Genomic DNA, 24,795 nt, shown 5'->3' on the forward strand with positions numbered 1-24,795 from the left:
TCTGCAAATTGGGATTGGAAACCGTTACGAAACACTGTTAAAAAATGTTTATGTTGCCGAGTATCATGAAAACATTGGAAATATTGTGTCCATGTACACGAATCTATAAGCTACATTAAAATTCCCATACTGCTGTGAAACTGGATAGCTTACTGGGTAAGACACATGCCACATAATTGCAATGTCTGTGGTTTTTGGCAACAGACATTTGTTGTATGTTACCCCCTATTTCTCCCTTGTTTTCTGTAATTTCTTGACTATTACCCTAATAAGGACCTAAAATGCCACAAAAATTATTTGTGAACGTTAGCATGCTGATATGCCAAACTAAGATTGTCAACCTGGTACACATAAGTCCTGTTAAATATGAGCATGATAGGATTGACACTGTGTGTTATCATTTAGGTAAAAGCAGCCCTGTGCCTTAGTACAGCCCTGTAGAGCAGCTAGCATGGCTATAGTCTGTCAGTGTTGTTCTGATTGACATGTATCTTAGCTTTTGGTGGTTTGGCTCCCAGTGTGGTTGATAGTGTCAACCAACTTAATCAGTGGATGGGCCCAAAGAGTCATTGTCAGTCAATAAATCTGCAAAGGCTCAGTGAAATTGAGTACTTGGCGGCTCTCTTGTGGACATTTGACCCTTCAATGCACGTCTACAATACCAGTAGAGTTTCACTCAGGTAATTATAGACACACTATTCATAGCATTCTATTGTAATATAAAGGGAAACCTAAAATCCTTAAAAAGTTTGCTTTCTACTTCTTTGTTCTATAAAGGCATGATTATGTTTCCACCAGATTTGATCAAAATAATTCACAAAGTGAGCTTGGTTTTACATGTGAAATATGAGCCTCTCTGGATTGCTCACAGAAATAATCTGCAAGCCCAAATTGTGTGATTTCACAAAGTGCGGTCATATTGTTATGAAACATTCGGAGCCCGTGCATCCCGAGCCTGTGCACTTACGTTGATCATGTAGGTAACATAAATTAATGTCGGTGAGGGTCTTTGATTGCATCAAGGACAGGGGGTCATCAGAGACATGCCCAAATAAGCCCGTCCCATCTTTGTGCTCAGGGATGTCAATGCAGTTCCCACCTGCTGTAGGGTGTTAGATTGATGGTAGGACTGACACGCTGAAAAATTTAGGACAAGTCGCAGGCCGTCACAGGGAGTGGGGAGAGGTGGGAGTTGTTGTGGCATGGGTGGCCTTCAAAAGAGGGTGTTCAAATAAATATAGATAGCTATTTCAGGGGTAGAATCAAGATGTATTGTGATTTGTAGAAGAAGCACTCACTCAAAACAGAGCATAATTGTGAAGGTTGAGAGGCAGGAAGCAGTTGCATAGTCAAATTTACTGTTCACAGTTCAAGTTAATGAAAACAATACTAAGCAGTGTTTGGTGTTTGATAAGTCATATGCTTTGTGGGTAGCAGTAACTTTTTTCAAAACCAAAGAAGTACACAAGTGCAGTTAAGAGGTGCAGTTTCATCCCTGCAGGGCCTGAAGATGATATTGTGCTGAAATTCAGCCTCTCAATCATCTGTGTTATGTTACACATACCAGGTCTTCTTTTAGCAACACCTCTTTCATCTATGCAGTAACGTTTATTATAGTAAGGATAAAAAGTTTTTATCCTGTCTGTCAGTCATAAATGAAATAGCAGAAATAGGCTCAGACTGAAAATAAATGAATGAGTGTCAGATATGCAGTTGGTTATAAATGCTTCAGACGACAAAATAATTATTTTCACAAATGAATCCGAACAAAAAGATGTTTATTTATAATCTATATAGAAATGATGCAATGTGCATCTGAAAGGGGACAACTGTGAGACAAAAATACTTTGGTACACTTGAGTTTCCAAGTAGCACAAGATGTTGGACAAAGCAGCACTGTACTGTGGTGGCTCCTGTACATGCTTCAGAGTAACAATTCATTCAGATTCTGTAATTAATTGTGCAAGCTTGTTGACTTAGTGAATAGTACAATTAATTTAAAATTTGCTAATGGATTTTGAAAGGGCTGGGAATGCCATTGCTTCAATGAATATTGCACGCTGAAAAAATGTAATCCAGGCTCACAATGATCAATATTAAGAAAACACATTTGAGTTTTCAGTAAAATAATTAATCAGTGATGGTGTTCATATGATGCACAGTATAAAATTGTTACAAAAAGGCATATGTGATTTACAAACAATTCAAATTCTACAATACAAATGCCTAAACATGAACCGTTGAAACTAGAAACCAGTGCTAGTTTTGCAGAGCCGGGTCTGCTGCTGAAATGAGCACAATTGAGAGAGCTGTCAGGATTTTTCTTTAAAAAGACGTTTTTACTGTTGTGAAGAGATGTTCTCACAGATCCTAAAATTATGGATATTTTATTTCAGATTTCTGCTCTATTTTTTTCATTGTCTGAGCGAGGAGACATGTAATCCTCTAGATACTGTATATCAAAGTTTACAATATCAAAACATTAGAAGCTAAAAATATTTCCTCCTGAAATGTGTTGCAAATGTAACTGCAAATTTTGCAACAATAAAAACAAATACTACAATAAAGGTGAAATGACATATAAAGTGCAAAGAGAGGTTTCAATAAATGCACTGGGACTGACTATAGTAGTCACACAGGCAGTGTACAAATACTCTAAAAATGCCACTTCCCTTTTCTCTGTACTTCCCCTTCCTTAGTTGTTTTTTTTTCTTTATTATTTTGCCTCAACTGGTTTTTGAGGATGGATCTTCTTATGAATGCATTTCTCACAGTATTTGGCCAAGGCCTAGTTTAACTTGTAACTTAAAGGATGTCAAGCAAGATTAAGTCTATACACTGCATATTGCCACTGAATATGTTGCAGATATGTACTCAACGAAATGTGGGTGGCTCACATCCGCCACTAGCGGAGGTACTGTACATTCAATTTCAATGCAGGACGAACATCAACAACAAGATTAGACGTTAGCTTCGGCAACGAGACTGCCACAATCATGTGAGGATGTTTAGATGTTTTCTACCTTTTTCATGGTTAATAACTTGTTTAGTTTACTGACTTTATGAGAAGTGAGGGTTTAAAATAGCATATGCCTCATCTCTCCGGAATCAACAGAAAGGTAGTAAACATTGAACATGTTCTGTCTCAAAATACTGCCTAAACTGAGATCAGTGCCAACTACAGCAACAACAATTTTAACAACAATATTGATATAGTAAAAAATAAAAAAAAATTACAAGAGAAAAAATTACAACAATAATATATAACTCTCTTCATAGAAATCAAACCACAGTATCTCTAACGTGAATATACTGGACAATGTAAACCTACTATTATCAAAGTTAGCAAATATGATAACACAGAAAGCACATCAATCTTATTCCTCTCACAGAGAGCGCTCACATCATTGTTTCTACAATGGTGTGGGTGGGCTTGTTCAAGCCATTGTTCCCATTTGGGTCCAGGGGCTGTGTCAGCTCGCTGCCCTTCACGTTGTACTCTTTTGGGCGAGAGCTCACACCTGACTTTGCCGGGGCTGCCACTGCTTTTATCCTCTGAGAGAAGGAGATGAGAGATTAGATTTATGATCATCCAAAACTGGAACAGTTTAGGGCACAACTTTAAATTGCAAACATCTTAACTTGACATGTATCACGTCTGTATTTGGTCATGTTAAATAATTCAGATTAAGATCTGAAGACATATGTATGGCCTTTGATTGACAGCTGTGATTGACAGTTCGCTAACCTGCTGCTGTCCCCATTTCCTGGACTCGGGCTGAGTCATATTTTGGTAAATGTAATGTTATTTATGGTGACCAGACATTGCGATTTGTCTGTCAATTGTCATAGTTCAACTGCCACAATTAACATCATATTTATAATATTATTCTTGTTTTCAGTGCTTACATAGACATTTATCATGTTCTGTTACATTTATTATTACTTAACCCAATATAAAAACATGAACAATGCACCACATGCACTAAATTTAACACTGATTTCTTGACATGTGTGTCAATCAATCAATGTGATATTGGCAAGGCTGTTGCTAGCCTATGATGCTTGCAGCTCTTTCTGACAGAACCTGTATTAAGCTCACTCCTTCCTTTGTAAAGTACCTGGCAACAAAAATGCTGCATTCTGCACACACTGCAAGAGTATATTTTCAGTCGTACACATTGGAAATGCCAATATAAAATCACATTATGAGGGCCAAACATAAGCAGTGGTTTACCTGAGCGCTCCAGAGAAGAAACTCTAACTAAGAAGAAACACTACTAATCGTAAAGTACCCGACAATCTTCTTAAAAGTAACTTTCCATCTCAGTTTATGTTGCAAAATGCAATTGTGGTTTAATGTTTAATGGGTGTGAAAATATAGTCACTCTAATGTTACCTGATTACGATACCTGCCAAGTTAGCACAATTTAACTAAAGTAGCTATTGTTAGCCCAAACATACACAGCTTAATGTTCCCAGTAAGCTAGCATTCTCTTTGATCCGAGGTAGTGGGACGTATTTCCAAAGTTTGTTCTTTATGTTAAGTTAAGCTAACCATCTTCTTATCGAACTCTCAAGAAAATGAGTGAGCATGTTTTTCCAAAATGTTAGTCCACTGAAGGGTAGTCAGCTCACCTCGATCAGGGGTCCCTCAGACTGTAAGATCTTGATGACCATCACCATGGGGATGCAGATCATGGAGGTGAGGGCCAAAAACCAACCCAGGCCAATGGCCCAGTCAGGATACTCATACACTTTGTTATAGGTCAACGGCTTGTATTTGACCAGAGAGAAGACAAAGCAGCCCTGGGAAACAAACAAGTGCTGTTTACAATGCAAGCCATGACCTTGAAAGTTCAGCATGTGTCACATGTCATCAACCATATCAAGATCAACTGATAGTCCAAAAGCTTCCACTGATCTCTCACCATGCAGAGGACAGGAGTGATTATGGACCAGCTCCATTTCATCCATGGGTTTGGTCTGTAGCCAATCATATCCTCAACTGCATCATAGAAATTATCCACTCCTATTCAACACAAAGACAATAAAGAATAATATTAGTGCTAACATATATCACATCACGTGTTTCACATGTTACTGTTTGTTTGTTTGTAAAAGCCCTTGATAGTATATCTACAGAAGTTGGCAATTTCATGGCGCTTTATCTCTTTCTGTCTGCCATAAACTGTACAATATGTTTCTACTGTATCATGCACCTTATCGTTAACAATCTCAGCTTTGTCTGTTATGTCTAGCAAAGTAGGTCATCACTTCTTTATTGTTGATTGTAGCGAATTATGTATGATCCTGGTGACGATTGTCTATGATGTTTGTTAGAGGTAAACTCATGATGTATATAATATGTTTTATTCTATGTTCAGGGTGCCATTTTTAACATCTGGCCAGACACTACAGATGAAAATAAGCCTTCTGGCCTACAGTAACTATCACATATTTAAAGATCTGCGTTTTTCTGTTGAGTAATGAGCAAAGTCCCTGACATGTAAACAAATGAATGAAACAAAACTAGCTACCAGCAAAGCAGAGCACAAAATAAAGTCCTGTGCGATGTTGGATATGTGTATGATTAGCAACTATTGTAATGACGATATAATACAGCCTCCAAAAGTCTAGGAAACTGGTTCCCAACTCTTTTAGCTTGTGAACCTTAATAGCCAAGCAATGCTCACTACTCTTTGTTCAGTGATTCATATGTTTCTATGATGAAACAAAGTGTGATGATTCTTTCCCATATAATTTCATTTAATGGGTTTTACAAGGTAAAACTTAAGAAAATATGTAAGAAAAGTCTGAACTAACTTGTTGTAGCAGACATTCTTCATTTATTTCTTGTTAATCTTTTAATCATCTTGCAACCTCTTACATTTCTGTGACATTTATCTTATAATCCCTTCACAGGTCCCAACACCCAGCTGGTTGGGAACCAATAGCCACAGGGCTTTCATTTTCCCCCAACAAAAAGGTCTCTGTTAAGAGGTGCTACTGTTCTGTGCAAGTTGACCACAGTGGCATCAACAGGGGCATCATTTTGAATGAAGGGCTTTTTGTGTGTGTGCGTACAGTATACATATAGTGGTTGCACATATAGCAGATGCATGATTTATTATGATTAAAATAATCCAAAAGGCTTCATACAAACATTTCAACTAAACTGGTTTATGACGATTGAAAGGGCTACTTTCACTGCAATTTAGGGGGCATTGGGAACAGCCAATCAGAATCAACCCCAGTCCCCTCGCCACACCCCTGCACACAGTTAAAGTTATTTACTACTGACATGGAAAGAACCACAAGGACATCTTTGTTTACCACCATTTGTCTTTTTTTCAACTCTTCAGGATCATTGCTTTTAAAAACAACAAATACAAATGTATCCCATGAGTCGTTTCCACTTACCATAAACCCAGGCTACAGCAATGCATTCAAAGAATGCAACCCACAAAAGGCACACACCACTGGCTGCATAGTAGTCAAAGAGTTGAAACACATACATGCCACCCTAGAAAAAAGAAGGAGATCTGCATTAATTATCTGTCTAATGTGTTTGGAAAGAAAGCAAGTCACAGAGATGGGGGGGGGGGGGGGGTCCTGTAACACAGAGGGTGGGTGGGGGTGTTGAAAGCACTGCACAAGAATGCTGGCGCCCCACCAATAGAGGCACAGTTCAACAGGTGCTGAGACGTCATTGAAGAACAGTTAACTGCTAAACGGAAAATGCATTCCAAAATGTTCCATTCAGACACAGGATGCGAGTGGTGAATGTGTAGGAAGCCATATTTGGTCCTAACAATGCAGTGGCCAACAGTCAAGTGGAAAGTCTGCAACGTTATCTCTGCTGTTGATCCGAATAAACCAAGCCTCATTTTTCTTTTCTAAACAGGATAAGCAGAAGTAAGAGCACAGAAGTAGACTGAGATTGCTGTTGTTGAACTTACTTTCGTTACCATGGAGAGTCCCAGGAGATAGCTCATGAAACACATCACAGCAATAAAGATCTCTCGTCGGTAACCTTTCCTGAGGAGGGCTGGATACAGATCCACAATGGAGGTGATCTGTCCTTCCACTTCTACAAACTGTAGGGACAAAAGCAACTAGTAAGTTCTCAAAGAGGAGGGGGGGGGGGGGGGGCAATGTCTCTTTCTGTTTTCATGCATCTCTTGTTTTGCCTCTGCAAACCAGTGATTAGAGAATGAGAGCTGTCTTTGTTGGGCAGTAATGAGAATTTAAACAGAGCTCCTCTCTGCAACACTGATTTGTTGCTACCAAGACACAACAGACACAAAACAACAGTGAATCACTGTCTGCATCTGACCATCTGTGTCTCTTTTGCTCCCCTGTGTCTTCTCATTGCCTCATAAGCTACATAATGTCATAACAAAATTATGAAGTTGCTCCTATTTATCAAAGTACAGTGTTGTCATGCACATGAACAAGAACATGCTCTTTTGTTAAATGAAGTCCACACAAAACCCCCTTACATAACAGTGGCATGTATGTGTGAGCGACGTTAACAATATATAGCATTCAGGGCCACAAATCTGCATGAGATTTATGGTCAAAAAGGTCACCCACATACACTCCCTCACTGGCACCATTTCTCTCATGGAAACTGCCACACTCGCATGAGTATTTACATGTGCTCAAATTTAGAGCATTGGCCTGATGTCGCAGTTGGCTGAGATGAGTAGTTGGCCATGTGCAGGACTGAGTTAGCACAGGAGTAGAATTACACTTGGAAGCAGGAAATGTGATATAGGTGGAGAATCCTTCAGGTGTACGCTTATGTTTTGTTTACTTAGATGTCTTAATCAAAACTCTGCATCCCATCAAAGCTAGATGGCTTGCATGCAAGCAATCAAAAAGAATTCTACTAAGTAAATGTTTGGTAATCATCTAACAACTTCTGAAAAATTAATCAGTGGTATTATAGGCCATTAAAAGAGCTATAATCCTCAAACTGTGCAGTGTGGTAGTAAAATGCCTTTGTGGCCACAGGCTGCTTTTCTGTTATCTGATACCTGGGGGTCATGAGATGTAGATCAGAGAGATTCTAAATGTGTTTTACACATTGGGGCTGGCAGGAGCCACCTAACATGTAAGGTGGCATCTGTGTAAAATGAATGGACACTAAATGAAACAGCTATTCTGGACATAGCTTGACACAGACCTGGCTGTCGAGGCCCAGAAGCAGCAGCATAATAAAGAAGAGGATGGCCCAGAGGGTTGGCAGCGGCATCATGGACACAGCTTTAGGGTAGGCGATGAAGGCCAAACCAGGACCTGGAGGGAAAACAGAGAGGGGATGGGGAGAAGGGGAAAGGACAGAATTAACAATTCTGTCTGATTTCAGCTTGGACGTCATAAGGGGAGTGGAAAAATAATGTAAAGGTTGAGCCAGAGAGTCTGGCACTCCCAATAATCTACAGGATATATTATCTGATCTGGCAAACAATTGGGGACATGGAAATTATCTAACTGGGTTGGGTGATTCTTTGTTGGCCTTATTTGCTGAGTTGCCATGAGGACAGTATCCCCATAGAATGTTTTTTCATGCTCTAGTGTCCTGCATGGGTTTACTTGCAGGACAACCATCAACAAAGCAAATGACAATTACAGCCAAGCCACAAAGACACAGAGTCGCCCATCACATAAACTACAGCCTCAATTAAGCAGCATAACAAAACTCAGGTAATTTCAAAATGACGACTTTTGCATCTGTATTTTCATACATGATAAAATGTTTAACAAATAAATCACATGTACATGCTAACATGCAATGGCAATCATTATCATACAATTCTCATTTGATTTCACATGATTATGTTACAGTCTAAAAATAGCAAAAGTTTAATTTTAACTGAACAGAGCGAGCATGCTGAAAGAAGATGCATCTCCTTCAAAGTCCATATAGAGTATAAAAGGAAGCAGAAACAGAACCGATGGCGTCCACCTCAGGAGGTCCACAGCTTGTTAACAGAACTGGGCTTACTGTGCAGTGCTGCTGGTCACAAACATCACTAGTGATGATGATCTCATCACCAGTGATTGGCACCTCAGTAGAGTACATACAACAGAGATAGCAATGTCCCCTGGTCAAAAAGCTGTAAAGCTACTAAATGACATAAGCAGGTTGAACGTGGGACCTGGTGCCACTGCACATGGGAAGCTGCGTTGGAGCACCTGTATTAATGATCTTTAACGCCGTAGCAGTGGCTAAAACACTCAGTACAATGTAATCTGTCCTCAGAGGAGGTGGAACATTAATCACACTAGTAGTAAGTAACAATTCTGTTTCTTTTAGGCTTTTGTTCAAGGAGTGTGCAATTGCCGATACCTCTACATTTCAGCATCATCGTTTCCTAGACTTTGATGAATAAGTTAAATAATGTTTTTCGCTCATTTAAAATTTGTTGTTGGTTGACCAACTCTTTTGAGTTTAAGTCCGATTGTCTTTTCTTTGTTTGGCAGCAGCACCCACCATCACTACTGCCATCACCTTGGACCCTCGTACCTGACTCTGCCACATCGGCAATGTCCACCCCTTGTTCTTGTGCCATGAAGCCCAGGACGGAAAATATTGCGAAGCCAGACACAAAACTGGTACCGCTGTTGAGGCCTCCCAGCAGCAAACAGTCCCTATGTCACACATATGTCATGGAGGTTGTTAATTAACACAGGCGGAACCGAAGTTCCCATTTTCTTTTCACGCAACCGTCTCTGACACGTGTTGCTGTCACTACTACAGTCCCACTCCCGTCCCCAGCAGAAACTCAACTCACCTGTAGCAGTTATATTTGTATTTGTTGTAGCTCCCCAGTGATGTCATGGCTCCCAGGCAAATGGCGTAGGAGAAGAAAATCTGGGTTCCTGCATCAATCCACACCTGAGGAGACAGACAACAAAGTGGTAACTGATTTTCACAGTGGATTCTAGATTAGATGAAGTTAACCTATGATGCTATCCCCTGAATGTAATTTTCTACTCTGGCAATGTGATCATCAGCTTCTCACTATCAGCTTATCAAGCTTACAAGTGATTGCTCACATCAAAAAAAGGATTTAACATATTGCAACCACTAATCAAATGGAGCTACAATGCAATAACACTCACAGCTGTTTCCACATTAACAAGGCAAGACTCTAAAACAGAAAACTAAAAATAGCAAATTGAATATGCATGATGGTATATGTATTTAACTCTCGGGCATCAATTTTATCTGAAATCTCATGAACATGATGTACTCTATGAGCCTCAGCATTTGCAGGACACACAAGTACGAGCCAATCGAGACATGTCTACTTGGTTAATCCAATCTCTCATGAACATTACATAATAGAGTTATATAATCAAATAAAAAAGTACAAAAATCCTTTAAAACTTCACATTTAGACTTTAGCAATTTAGATGTCTACACATTCGTAATACCAGGAGACAGGTGGGGGAGAGTTTAACAGAGAAAGAAGAAGAAGAATTTTTTGTTGCACCTCTGGATCCTGTAGGCGGGTCAGGTTAGGGTAAAGGTAAAATTTGATCCCCTGAGATGCCCCAGGCAGGGTCACCCCACGTATCAGCAGCACAATCAGCATCACAAACGGGAAAGTTGCTGTGATGTACACCACCTGGACAGGACAAAGTCATAATTAGATCAAATATTTAACAACTGACTCATTAACCTTTTGATACAATGTTTTTTCATTTCTGATTCATATTCATTTTAATTTTATATCATCATAAATGTGCCAGTGGTGACCAAGAGGCTGATTTTTAACTGTTGTCCCTTGGCCAAATGTTAGATTAGCCATTAAGATGTTAGATTAGCCTTCAGCTAACTTTTTCTGACTGCATGACAAATGAAACATTTGCTCTTGTTATTTGGAAACAATCCACCCTTGCTTGGGTGCTTTTACAGACAAAAAAGTCTGTGAACAGTGACGCACACTGCATACAGAAGTCATAATGAGGATGTAAGAGGGAGTGCATGCTCTACAGGTTCTCCACTAGAGCATGAAGCAGTACACTTCTTGCAAAAAGGGCTTCTCACTGTCTGAATTGCTACTGTATGTGGTTAAACATTAAGGGTATTCATTTTAAGGCACACCCATCACATCAATGAAAACCCACAAATAGTTCTTAATATAGTTAATAATATTCCTCAGTGAGTTCTTCCTCTTGGCTCTGGCCCATTTTCTGTCCTGCTAACAGAAACAGAGAGAGGGCTACGGTGCGGCAGTCAACTGTATACAGCCGACAGAGAGTCTGGCCAAAAAGTAACATCCAGGACAGCACAGAGACTCATGTCTCTAAATCAACCAAATTAACTTGGTTTCCAAGCATGTGGGTTTTCTCCAAGCAACAGTGTTTTGTTACTGACTTGTTGGGGTAAAAGCAAAGGCCAAACAGCATCCAGGCAACACAATAAGCACAGGATGTGTCTATGCCTCAGCACTCACTTTCCCAGTGGTTTTGACTCCCTTCCAGATGCAGAAGAAGCAGATAACCCACACTGCTAGGAGACAGAGGGCCAGGTCCCACTTCAGGGGCCCTATGTCCTCAATCCCAGATGAGATGCTCAGAACGTTGCGTCTGCAGAGGATTCAGAGGTACATAATAGGTAAGCGGCTGGTTGTGGGAGCAAATATACTTCACACAGAAATTTCAATCACATCCAAGGAGTTCGGTCATGTGAATTATGATATTTTTAAATCATGACCATGACAGACTAACACAAAAATGAAAGGAAGTAAAATAAAGATTTTAATCAAATATTCACATGACTACTGCCATTCTGTGTTTATACTGCTTTTGTCTGTCCAGAGTCTGAAAATACTAAAATGGTGAGAAGAACACATGGAAAAGCTTCAAAACTGGAACCTGTGTGTGTGTGTGACACTACATAAACACTTAATATTTAGTACTGTTTGTTGTCATCTAATTCAAACATGTGCCAAAGCAGACAGGCTTGAAAAAGATTCCAATTTTTCTGGTATGTCAGTTGAGTTTGACAACTTGCGTCAAACAGTGTGCTGACTTCATATAAAAGGTGGTACAAATACTGTTTATAATAAACTGTCAGAGAGCTGAAAGTACGTTATGAAAGTAAACAGCCTGTTCAAACACATTTACGCAAGGAGGATAAAGGGGCAGTGTTACTTGGTATACTTGCGTCTGTGTGTGTGTGTGTGTGTGTATCTCAGTTTGGCATGCTGTCAGTGAATACTCACTCCCAGAACTCAGTGACAGGGGAGGTAAAGTTGGTAATGTTGGCTGCCAGCCAAAGGGTCTTGTTCTTGCGGACTGTGTCCTCTATACAGAATTCTGTGTTCCAGGGCTGCTTGCATTTTGCCCAGGGGAGCTCAGGCTTAAAGCACTGAAACAAGTAGTACAGTCCCCAGGCCAAGATCACAATGTAGTAGATATTTAGTAGAGATACAATCACGATAGAGGCGTAGCCAATACCTGGAGACAAAAAGGGGGAGAGGGACGATTTTAACATCAGCTCAAGATATCCAAGACAGTGTAATGAATTCATTTTTTTTTCAAAGCCACTATATTTGCTGTTTCACTGTTTTTAAGGTAGTGCAGAACAGACAAACCAAACACCGGCTCTAGAGAGGGCTTTTTGAGTTTATTGTGAGTTTTGTTTCATTTGGTTGCAATCTGCAAACTCACAGCTAGATGCCACTACATTTTTGTTAATATTTTATATTTTATTATTCTGTTGTTGTTGTTGTCCTGTTGTATGTGTGATGCTTGCAAAAAACGTTTTAATCTCAATGTGACTTCCTGGTTAAATAAAGGTTAAATAAATAAAATGATAAATTCTGCACACTGGACCTTTATGTTGATAACATGTAAACGTGTTTATTTACACATTCAGCACATACAGAGCAGCATAATCATATTAAGTGTTTCTGTCCACCTGACTGTAAGTTGTATGTTCAAAACATACATTAAATGGGGAACATTTTAAGTCAGTCTTGGAGATCATATGTCTGAGAAACATGACAACTGCTTTGAGGTTCCACAAGGCAGCTGCCTCAGTCCATTATTTTTCTTTCTATACATGCTGCTACTTGACATAATCATAATCAGAGAGCATGGTGTATTTTTCTATAGTCATGGAGATGACACATAACTGTACATCACTGCTGAACCAACACTATAAATGCTGTTACTAGCTTTCTTCCAGCAATAAATAAATGGAGGAGCAATCATTTCTTAAATTTAAATGAAGAAAAAAAAAGGAACTAGTTGGCTCCAAAACAAAAAGAGAATTAACTCCATGGATTAAATCTATGGTTGCAAGTTAAGGTGTTATATAAATGTCTAAGCTTCAGGTCCCACTTTTTCACCTTAGAAACATAGCTAAAGTAAAACCATTTATAAATCAAAAAGATGCTGAAAAACTACTTCATTCAACCTTCATTTTAAGTCGACTTGAATGCTGTAAAGCACATTTACTGACCTCCCAATAAATAAATAATTAAAAACACTTCTTCTTATTATTATTTAGTATTTATTCCATTTTACATGTCAGTGGGCTTTATCTTCTGTCTTATGCATTGTATGCATTCCAGTTTCTCTTTATTTTATTTTATTTTATTGTTATTTCTTACTTTGGTTAATAAAGAGTGGTGGTGAGTCTGTCTCTGTTAGGAAAAGGAAGGTTCTGTTATGCATATGGCTTCAGAGACCTATGAGCCGATGTATAGATTTTGTACACATGGCACTATATTTTCTGAGTCTGAAATACCACCACTAAAGTACATATAATATGTATTCTATTTTTACTTTGTTTTATATTATTTTAATTTTTATTATTAAGTAGTTATATAAGTGCTCAGGTTAGTGGTTGGTAGATTTGAGAAAAAATATTAGGGTGTGTTTTCTAACCCTCACATTTGCAATAGTTTTTCCCAAGGCAGCTTCAGGTTGCATTCAACACAGATAAGAGGTTAAACCCGTGGGAAGATGTTCTGAGGTAAGCTGAAAGAGGCTTACTTCAGTTAATCAAGACAACGTGAGTCTACGTCCGTTGGGAAAAGGGAGGTTCTGTCAAGCTTATGGCCTCAGAGACCAAGGCACAGATTTACAGATTGTGTACACATGGCCAAACACATTATGAGTTTTTGCTTAAGTCTCAAATTACCATCACTAAATTACACATTCTATGTATCCTATTTTCACTTTATTTTATCTTATTTTTATTATTATTATCAAGTGGGTTTTATTTTCCATCTTATGTATATTTATATGTTTTTTTATGTTCATTTTATTTCTTTTTTCATGTGAAGCACTTGTTGCATGTCATTGCTTTTGTTATAAAGCTCTGTGTTGTGTTTGTTTAGAGGTGCAACACATTTGAGACTTTCAGTGTGGTGTTAAAAGGCTCTTTAAATCAAGACTGTGCATGAGTGAGGTAAAACATAATTGCGGCTATCACATAAATAAAAAAATAAACTACTGAGTTAATAACCTCCTTAACTAAAAGACGTAGGAAACTTTTCCAGCTTGGGTCTACTATCTTTTGTTATAATGTCCTTAGTGTTTTTACGCTATTTTTAGACGACTTTGCCACGAACCTGTAAACAGAAATCCCCAGTCCCTCTTCCACTGCTCAAGAGTATTTTTAAACTCATCATCTCTTTCACCCCCACCTCCTCATTCCTTCATTCCAAATGCAATCTGATAGACAAGTCAATGCTGTGACAGGTGTGTGTGTGTGTGAGTGTCAATCAATCAATCAGGTTTATTTTGTCACATGTGACTTTTCATATGATTTAGGTTACAATCATAGTGAAATGTAATACCAACAATTCCTTCACACTGTGTATGTGTGTGCCTGATTGTGTGCTGGTGTGCAGTGAGTAAAGTCATAAATTTCCTATGTGATAAAAAGAGGCGCCGGGGAGGGAACAATGGGGATGTGTGATAGGCCAGTTTGCGGGCCACTTGTGTGGACTTTCTCTGCTGTACCAGACGCTGTGCCAGATGGAAAGACAGCAGCCTCAGCGTTCCTTGAATAGTGGAGACCATTGGCAGCTGCTAGAGATCCGGTGCCGCGCAGTTTCCTCTCTTTTCATGTGACGTCTCTCGTGTGAACATGAGTAAGACGGCAGCTGCTGAGGGTGTGGTGCCTCAGTGCTTGTCTACAGCTGTCATTCAAAAATTGAGCCTGCACCTTGGATCAGTGTGAGGTCCTGGGGTGTCTTAGAGTGTAAGCAGCCCCTTTGAGATCTCAAGTCAAGAGATAACCCTGGCAACACTGCCACAGAATATATGGTCTCATAATATCCCATAAACTAAAACACAACAAGTCAATGAACTCTACAGCTCCATGTCAACTAAAGTGCTCTTTTCATGCAGACCTGCTAAATGAGACTGTACTCATCACTAGGCAGCTTGATATTTTTTCGTTCTCGTATGTTTCCATGGCAGCCAAGAACTAGTCAATCCATTACATGCACCATATCTGCGTACGTTGGCTTGTTTGAGGCTGACCCTGCAATTGAAGTATACTACATGGTCCTCCACGTTCAGTACTTTGAATATTCAGCTCTTACTTCAATGTGCTGCGCAATGTTGTTTACACAACACAAAGCAGCCTAATGAAGTATAACTAGTCTAATTACACTGGGAAAGAGACACTTCAGCAGAACATAGCGTCTGTGCACAGACAGTATGATGAATGCTGCACTGAGACAGGAAGATAAATCAGGGCAGAGTTCTTGTTCTGACAAATGAGGCTTTTACTTTGTGTTAAATATTAAATGATCTTGTCAAGGGAGATTTGAGTAACGATGCGAAGCCTCTATCACTCTGTGTCTGCGTGTAAATATGTACAACTAGATGTTCTTGGACTTACCAGTAAAGATAGGGCAGAGTTTGGCCCAGCAAGTGATCCCTCCTTCAGAGGTGTACTGGCCCAGTGCAACCTCCAGGAAGAACACTGGCAGGCCACCTCCAAACAGGAAGATGGTGTAAGGGATGAGAAATGCACCTGAGGAAAGAGATACAGGAATCAGACATCTTCTCACTACATTCACCATGCTTTGCCTGAACATCTGCTGTGTATTCTCTGCCTACCTCCACCGTTTTTATAACAAAGGTATGGGAAGCGCCAGACGTTTCCTAATCCGACAAAGCCTCCGGCCACAGACAGGACAAAGTCAAGCTTACTGGCCCACTTCTCCCTCTGAGGAGCCTTGCCTTCTGCTTCATCCTCGGGCCGTGTGCCTGGGCTCTTCCCTGGTGAAGGTTTCAGGGTATCCTTGTGGAAGTCTTTCAGGCATTGGAGTTTCTCTTTTTGTGCCATGCTGTGGGGGACAAAAAGGAAAAGGACATGTAGATGAAGAGAGACAAAGAGTGAGACCAAGGTGAGAAGGATAATACACAGATAGGGAGGAGCATTAGGGAGATAATGCGGTCTCCTGGTTGCGTTTTAGCATGCTGTGTAACCACTGAGTACATGATACACAGTACTATGTTGCTAATCTTGCTAATCTGAACAATTGATGCATGGAGGTCATTCAGACTGGAGAAAGGTTTGAGTAGCTCATTTACATTGAAAATGAAAGTAAAGACTGAAAATGAAAATATATGCAAATACGTGTTTGCATAAAATGACTTGTGCAATCCAACCACAGGGGAAATGGCCACTGTTCTTTATATGCCTTAATCAATCTGTGAATGTAAGTATTTATATATTTGTATTTATGTGTGAGGCAAGTAGAACACAGCTGAAAATGTACCTGGCCTGGCTGACAGCATCTACATATTAACATCAGTAACAGTTTTTGATTCTGGTGTCCATGTAGCTGTTTTCCAATTTTACTCTGTCTCAGGGTGGATTTTTTTTTTTTTTTTTTTTTTTGCACAGAGGGGGACCCATTGTCACAGAAGGAAAAGGAAGGGAATGTTTGGACATGATACAACCCCTCAAGACCTCGCTTGAACCTGAAGGACCGTTTTCTCTTATGCTACTGTCTCAGTATCAAATCAGTCCACTGTAATCCAAATTTAGAGAGGAGGATCCCTGTGCGCTCCTAACGCCCTGGCTGCTCTGAAGACGATACATCAGCTTAAGTTCACTTGAGTGTTTACACTGTAAACCTCCTTTCCAAGAAAGACGGGATTTGTTATTACAGACCAAGGTATCCTATTTCCCCGCATGAGCCAAAGAGGGGAAAAGACATCGTAATAAGCCAGAAATAACTTCACAGTACATGTCAAGACTGAATTTGATTTAAGCTCCCAGCTGGCATGTAATGAACGTTTCTGAACAAAAGGCGGGCCATCAAAAAGCTATAATTAATTGTAAGCTATGAGATTCATTGTAATGCTAGCGAGAGAAAGAATTCCTCTTCTTTCAAGCTCGCCTCAGATAGAGAGAGAAGTTGGCAGAGCAGGATCAAATACTTCAATTTAACGATTAAATCAATTCATACAGAAAATACAGAAAAAGGTCGAATTTCCAAAACTGTATGAGCTTTTTCCCCCCCTTGTTGAGCAAATAAAGTAATAGAAGAAAGAAAAACATTTAACAATCCTCACATGATCACAGTGAAAATAGCAACTTTTTTAAAACATTTTTTTTTTACCCTAACTCTAACCTATTTGTAAGGAATGGGTACTGTCACAAATGCAACAACAGGGTGAAACCTACCTTGAAACTTCTCACATTCCTACTGGGAACAACGTGTCTTCTCACTTAATCAACACTTGAAAAACAATCTGTCCCACCCGTCTGTCCACGCTCTGTCCCATCAATTTCCAGGATTTCTCTCTTCCTGTTATGCATGACGGGTGAACTTAACCGCTTTCCATTCTCAAAACCTCATTACATAACTGGATCAGTTCTTGGCCACTCTGTTTCTCATCCTGCCCCCCCTCCCTTTTTTTCTATTTCTTCTTCTTTCTTTTTTTTTTTTACTCCCCCTTTTCCCTCTCTCTCTCTCTGTCGTCTGCTCAGCGTATGCTTTCACCTGCCTGCATAGTGTTGGGAGCCTGTTTGCCTCCCAAGATAAGCATTAATGCAAACTGTCCTTGAGATTTAATCCAGACATACTTGAGAGGAAATTCCTTTATCTTATAAAAAAAACAAAAAGCATCTCAGTAGGCCTACAACGTGAACATTGCTATAATCCTCATTGATTTTCACTGAGGTTAAATAATTGCCTCTTCTACTTTCTATCACACACAAAAAACAATGATGAAAATCTATTACCATTTCCTTTTCTATTTATTTAGCCTTTTAACATACAAAGAGACTATTACATTATCAACAAAAGTATTACACTAATTTTAATATGACTATTTTTTAAGTTCATTAAAGAGATACTACTTAACACATGTAAAGAAAAAAAACAGTCCTTCTCAGCAAAGCAAAACTTACATTTCCTTCATGGCTGCGATTATGTATAGAGTTCCTCTCTCTCAGCTGTCACCATTCCTCTGTACTGAATGCCTTTATGCCGACACGGGTCACAAGAAGTGGAGCTGACAGCAGGGCCCGCCCATTGGCTAAAGACAATTAAATCCAAAGTGGAGATTGGACGCAGCCTCGCTATGACAGACAACTCAGGTACCAACGTGGGAGACTGTAAATTTCCACTTCCCACTGCTCCCTGCCCACAAACACACACCCAGCCAAGTGGTGGGGGATAAGCGAGTGTCACACACACACACACACACACACACACACATGCATACACACACACACTTCTTATTCATGTTGGAGACACAGAGGACAAGTCAGAAGAAGAGAAAGGGTGGGCTGGTTCAACACTTGGGGGGGTTGGTCTTGAATTATGATCTGGTAAATCTGGATGAACTGAAAGCAGCATTGAGAGATTCACTGCCCTTTTTCTTCTTCTTTTTTCTTTCTTTTTTTTTTACTGTTGCATGCTGGAACAGCACTAAAATATGAAGCGTGGTTTAATAACATGCTCCTCATAACATCGCCACACCACGTCCCAGGCGTCTTTGTGTGAAAACTATTTTTATTCATGAGCATACTGTGATAATTTCTGGTATGCAGGACTTTTGGAATCACTGTCCTCTGTTCTTTCTTGACATGTGGTTTATTATCTGTGTAATGTAAACGAGTACAGTATCAGCTTATAACAATGCCTAATATGGTAATGTATCTCCCCTGCTTGTCCATGGTCTGTTTAGATACCATTCACTGCTCCAAGAGCTCACAATGGCTGGACAAAGGCTGGTATGGAAGAGTCAATTAAAAACTGATGAATTCCTCTTCAGGATTTGTTAAATAGGGGACAAGGATCAGCTGATGACAAGCTTGGTCTTTAACACTGTGCACACACACACACACACACACACACACACACATACACAAACACATACACCTTTGAGATCTCTTAGCCTTGCACGTACCACCACAATCCATCATATTTTTTTCAGTGTCATCCTCTATATGCTATTTTGGTTGTGTAACCTTTAACAGACACTGTCTAGTCTATTGTGTGAGGGACGACAGGGTTTTTATTTTATCGCTAACCGAGTGTAAATGCTTGTTTGATGTGTGTCATCAGATCTCATAAAACCAAACAGAGCCCCTACTTCACTGTAGTAAAGTTCAAACTTGCTGTGTTTGTTCATCAGTCACAGAAAGCCTGTGAAAGGTAATAAAGGCAACATCATACTGTCAAACTGCATCTGTATTTATGCAAATTGTGACTATAAGTATGATCCAATCTTGCACCTTAAAACTGCATTTTTTTCTTTCAACCAGTATAAGTTTTGCTTTATATGATTTGACTGAGTGACTTTTAGATTTAAAGTGACTCTTCTCTGTTTACGATGATCTGATTTGTTGTATATGACGAGTACATTTGTGTGCAAGTGAGTGATTTTGTGTTTGAGGAGAGGAAATCACAGTGCTATTTTACATTATTCAAACAATATTATCCATTAATTTATGTGCCTAGATGCTTAAAATATGAGTAGAGATATTCACGAGCTCATTTCAGATAGACAAGTAACCAGGAAAGTCACATCAATCAACAATGGTTGAAATTGTTGTGATAACTAATAAACCATCCCTTATTTTGCAGGGGGACCTTTGGGAATCCCCTTACAGACCTCTGAAAAGCTCATGAGGTCCACAGTTTGGGAACTTTGTTTTCATCACCAGCAGCTAAAAAAGTGCAGCGACCCCTCGGTTTTATCCTGCTGAGAGAGCGGATTGGGGTTATTAAGGGACACGTGTCAATCAATCATACACTGGTCAGGACAGAGGCAGAAGTGGGTTAAGTATTTGCCACTAAGCAGAAGATATAAGCTAGTAAACGACTTAGTGCATCAAACCTACTTCAGCAGACTCTCATTCAGCAGACTAATTCACTCTCTCACTCATTCATTATTCACTGGATGATGACTTCTGACTGTGGAAGTTTGGGGTGTGAGTGTGCACCTGGAGCCCGCTGCAGGAGACAGACAGCATATTTTTTTCCACACACATCACATGTTCCTGATAGACCCAGGCGCACCTGAACGCATCACAGCAGCCCTCCAAAAAATTATCAAACAGAAACAAGGGAGAGGGTCTTATCTATAAAACTAACTATAAACACAGGAAGCTGAGTTCAAAGGCCAGTGCTTTCTTTTTCTTAGTAACCGAAAGCAGAATTCAAAATGCGAGGTATCATTTCTAAGCATCATGGAAACAACTGATCATTTCAAAGAAAAAGAAAAAGAAAGAAAATATGATGTTTACATGTGAGAATAAAATGAAGCAGCATGCTGTCTGTCCAACATCAAAATACTGTCATAAATAACATGTCTGGTTGTTATATTGAGCAAACAGTACATAAAAATCAATCGCCCATTAAATAACTGTTTAAAATCAGATACTATTGTTTTCTATCAAGCATGAGGCAATTTTCTTGCAATTTATAATATAAACATTTAAACTCATTCACTGTATTCAGGTGTAAATATAAAATGATGGATTACCTGTCCACTTAGTTTTACTGAGCAGCTTGTTGTTCCTTGTTTTGTAGCCTACGTTTAACGCTGAGTGACACAATTTAATGTATTTTCCTGTGTGACCATTGTTTCTTTGAGCTGGTGCTTGTTCCTATCAGTTTGAGTGGAAAATCACCAGCTTCTTCATGCAACAACCTCTTAAAGCGACAGCCTCCCTCTGTCTGTTTTCACCTGATTCACTTACTCACTGTGGAGCTACTGACTGATTGACAATAACATGAAAAACCAGACATTGAGGACATTTTGTGGATTACTATTCACAGTGTGTTCTTATGGTATTTATATAGGGTTAAAGGATTTAAGTGTGTTTAATTGCAATGTTTGTAAATGATCTGTAAAAACTCATGAGCTGCCTGCAGACAGTGAACATTTCACAGATATGTAAACATCCAATAATTTATATTGGTAAAAAAAAAGAGCAAATGGTGAAAGAATTTTTATTATTAATAATAATAATAATAATAATAATACCACTACAACTAACAATAATAATAATAATAATAATAATAATAATTTTTCTAACGCTTTCTAAAAAGGCATTCTGTATAATTAACTATGGCTGTATTCATAGTCAATAAACCTTTTGTAACGTTAGTCCATTGTTAATAAATGCATTTTTCTGCAGATCATCTTCAACCATTAAGAAAATATATTTTTTGTTTTTTTAAATAAATGGTCAGTCAAAGTCAGTTGCTTGTATTAATACTTTATAACTGACTACCTTTTGTTTGTTTTTTGCTTAACTGAAACTATTCATTCAAATGACTATTTAAATGTTTTGATCTAACACTATATTTCACAGCATATCTGAAAAGTGCCATATCATCTTCTTTAGTTCGAAGGACATCACACAACATGGAATATTTGTAATCTATGCCAATGCAGCTAAACATAAAATAATTGTACAATACTACACTGTAGTGGATGTTGTTCACATGCAGTGTAGTATTGTCTTAATCCGGAGCATCAGCTATGCCAAACAGATGGCAGGAACACGTGTTTGTGTGTCATGTATTGCAGGTAAGTGTGTCTTTCTTTGAGTGCCAAGATGGTGCCCTCTTACACATCAAAGCCTGTTTATCAGAAAGTCCATGAAGAGTAGTTTTCCAAATGAATCCTCATGAACTGTTGTCAGTGAGTCTCTTGAACAAATTGAGCAGTTAATCCTTTAAGAGTTACTTTAATTACATTGCAGTTCCATTTTTCAGAAGCAGGAACTGAAGGCATGTTGACTAATCTTGAGAAGAAAAACTTGAACCCGCAATGATGCAATATTTTATTGCGCAATTCTCTTTCTTTTCAGGCTGTTTTGTTCCTTATCCTACTGCATATGCTGTAACATGCGTGATTCCTCATTAGCCTTTAAAAGCCACATCTCGTGTCAGCCTTGCAAAGAAAAGTGCATTTCAAAGCCAACCGGTCCCCTTGAGTTTCAGTGATGGTTTCACCCCGTAGAGAACAAAAGCTCTGTCAGCAGGACAACTGCTTTCTGATGCCTAAAGGGCGAAACGGCCAGGAAACAGGAAAGTGACTGGAGAAAATGCAAGTTTGGAAGCTCAGTGTTTGTAACTGTGACAAAAACAAACCTTGAATCTAAAGTAGCCGAACACACACGGGGGCTTTATCTAACTTGTGTCAAGTCACAACAGCAGGCATGTAGAGGGAGGAAACATCGTAATCTAAAATAATTTGGATTTGGTTATTATATCTCTTAAAGTCACAGTCATGCACAATTTGGCATCCTTGCAGCACTTTTGGTGCATCTACTCACAGAAGGCCGCCTGATTGTTTACACTGAAGAGTTCGGGGACAGAGGTTGTTGTCCTGGATAGATTTAGCCTGTCTTTTGTTAGAGGTCTGTCTAAGGGCAGGCCAGTCACATGGTCACAGTGTAATCCTGTCTCACATGCAGACGCTGTTTGTATCTCTGCAGAGCTGGCCATGTTCTCTTCTATTGGCAACCTTGTGACTCACCTCAGGTGGAGCATTATACACAAATACACAAGATAGACGCATGATGAAGGCAGAGCGTGCACACTCAGATATGTATCAGAAAAATAAAACCACTACCTTCCCTGCAGCATGTTGCTCCTGTACACATAAGGGCCAGATACATTCACCAAGTTTATCAGAGAGACCGCTGTCTTTGACAAAGCTGACTAATAGGACCACTGTTAGCTTGCTCGTCTGTGCCCTGGTTGCTAATACTTCAAGGGAGCACGTAAGGCTTAATCCCATATTACCGTGGCTATGTTAAGTGTAAGCATCTGACTGTCACACACTTCTAAGAGGAGCCTCCATGCTGAGCAGGGAGATAAACAGAATTCCTGCTTGATAAGCTTGAGCTGCAATCAGTGTTGTCATGAAACTTTATAGGCATCCTCCGCCTGGTATTTGCATGACATGTCAGTGGAAAAATGGGGGAAAGTGACTGACTGCTGAACTGCTCTGATTTCAAGACAATCCTATAAAGAGATCGTCTTGGTGGCAACCTTCAGTTCAATTTAGTGCGTGTTGAGTCTTTACTCTGCCATTTCTTACGTAATGGCTGGCTGAGACTATACAACACTGATGTTAGTCCTAAGTCTCTCTAATGTAATGTAAACACAAGCTTCCTGCTGCAACAGATTACAACTGAGACTACAGCATACAGACAAAATAATGTATGTATATATATAATGTTGTACATACATGTTATGTACATGTAAACAGTGTTGCTTTTTCTACATATGGAAACATAAATGATTGGTATCTGAGGAGTATAGAGACAGAATCAGGGAGTGGAAGACGCAGCCAAAGCTTTCCAGGTCGGTCTCTTGCTAAGTAAGGGCTTACCACTCTCTCTCTCAGGTGGTAATCTCTAACTAATAGCAAATTAGGATATTGGCAGTGACAGCAGCAGTGAGTATGTCTTCCGTCCCTTGGAAGACATACTGAGGGACAAGGTCGCAAATGTGCAGGTCCATCACAGAAGACAACACAATTATGTCTAAGTTGAACTTGTTTTTGTAGTGAAGAGATCATAGACTATGTGGTAGAGTTACTCTATAAGATCAAAGAAAGATACAGCATTCAAAATCTACGTAAAAGTATATCAGTGTTATGTCATTGTTACTGATTCATGAATGTGTAAGCAGCGTTGTAATGTTTCAGCTGATTTAAATTGCAAATTTAAATTACTTTAAAGTATACTATTGGGTAGTTTAACCTGCAGCAGTACATTGTATTTTATAAACTCATTGAAGGTTTTGTAGGTAAAATCATGATAAGCAAAGTAGTGGTGAAATGTAACTCAGTACTTAAGAGCTCTACTTAAAGGACAGGCTCACAGCCTTTCAAGTCTGTCTTAAATCAACAGTCAGATGCCAAAATGAACACTGAAACAGGTTTTGGTCGCTGTAGTCATTCCCCCTGTTCATACTGCCCATGAAAAAAATTACCTCATAATATGTTTACTCTGTCAGTGATAGAGGACAAAATCCACAGTTGCTTTTGCTCAAAACAAAGACTGATTATATTAGGCTTCAGTTGTCAGATTTAGTCAAATAAACTGGATATCTTCCAGGGTTACAGTCGTCCTTTTCAGTGGAAATGTCCCTCTTTGTGTTTTCCTGTTCTGATTGTAACAAAAACAGGGACTTAATTGAAAGATATTCACTTGGTCTGGGTAATTCAGAGGACTGAAGCCTCATATTAAATTCAAATAAACTTTGAACTTTGAAACTTCCCATCCCTGGTGGCTGGCTGCAGTATAGG

General features: G+C 39.3%; 1 protein-coding gene across 3 annotated transcripts; it reads right to left on the minus strand.

The window, feature by feature from the left end:
- Positions 1–1,761: 1,761 nt before the first annotated feature.
- On the minus strand, positions 1,762–21,175 carry LOC128357987 (sodium- and chloride-dependent taurine transporter-like). Of its 3 annotated transcripts, XM_053318435.1 has the most exons (15): positions 21,007–21,175; positions 18,422–18,549; positions 16,114–16,343; positions 15,893–16,027; positions 12,249–12,483; positions 11,478–11,610; positions 10,512–10,646; positions 9,807–9,910; positions 9,539–9,663; positions 8,195–8,307; positions 6,963–7,100; positions 6,424–6,526; positions 4,932–5,032; positions 4,639–4,809; positions 1,762–3,555 (listed from the first exon to the last, which is right to left on the minus strand). In XM_053318435.1, the coding sequence occupies exons 2-15, from the start codon at positions 18,430–18,432 to the stop codon at positions 3,400–3,402; spliced, it is 1,890 nt and encodes a 629-aa protein (XP_053174410.1). In that variant the 5' UTR covers positions 18,433–18,549; positions 21,007–21,175; the 3' UTR covers positions 1,762–3,399. The 3 variants fall into 3 exon arrangements, with proteins under 3 accessions (XP_053174410.1, XP_053174411.1, XP_053174412.1); XM_053318436.1 differs by lacking the exon at positions 18,422–18,549 and having other exon boundaries at positions 21,007–21,174; XM_053318437.1 differs by lacking the exons at positions 18,422–18,549; positions 21,007–21,175 and adding an exon at positions 17,693–18,228.
- Between the last annotated feature and the right edge of the window lie 3,620 nt (positions 21,176–24,795).

The sequence above is a fragment of the Scomber japonicus genome, chromosome 4, assembly GCF_027409825.1.
Source record: "Scomber japonicus isolate fScoJap1 chromosome 4, fScoJap1.pri, whole genome shotgun sequence".
NCBI lineage: Eukaryota > Metazoa > Chordata > Actinopteri > Scombriformes > Scombridae > Scomber > Scomber japonicus.

What these genes read in the sequence shown, in the direction of transcription:
- LOC128357987 (XM_053318435.1), bottom strand. An exon ending in CCCGCCTACAGGATCCAGAG is followed by an intron (nt 9,911 to 10,511) that starts GTGCAACAAAAA and finishes CTGTCTCCTCAG; the next exon opens with GTGTGGATTGATGCAGGAAC. An exon ending in CTGAGGGACCCCTGATCGAG is followed by an intron (nt 3,556 to 4,638) that starts GTGAGCTGACTA and finishes TCCTTCTCTCAG; the next exon opens with AGGATAAAAGCAGTGGCAGC.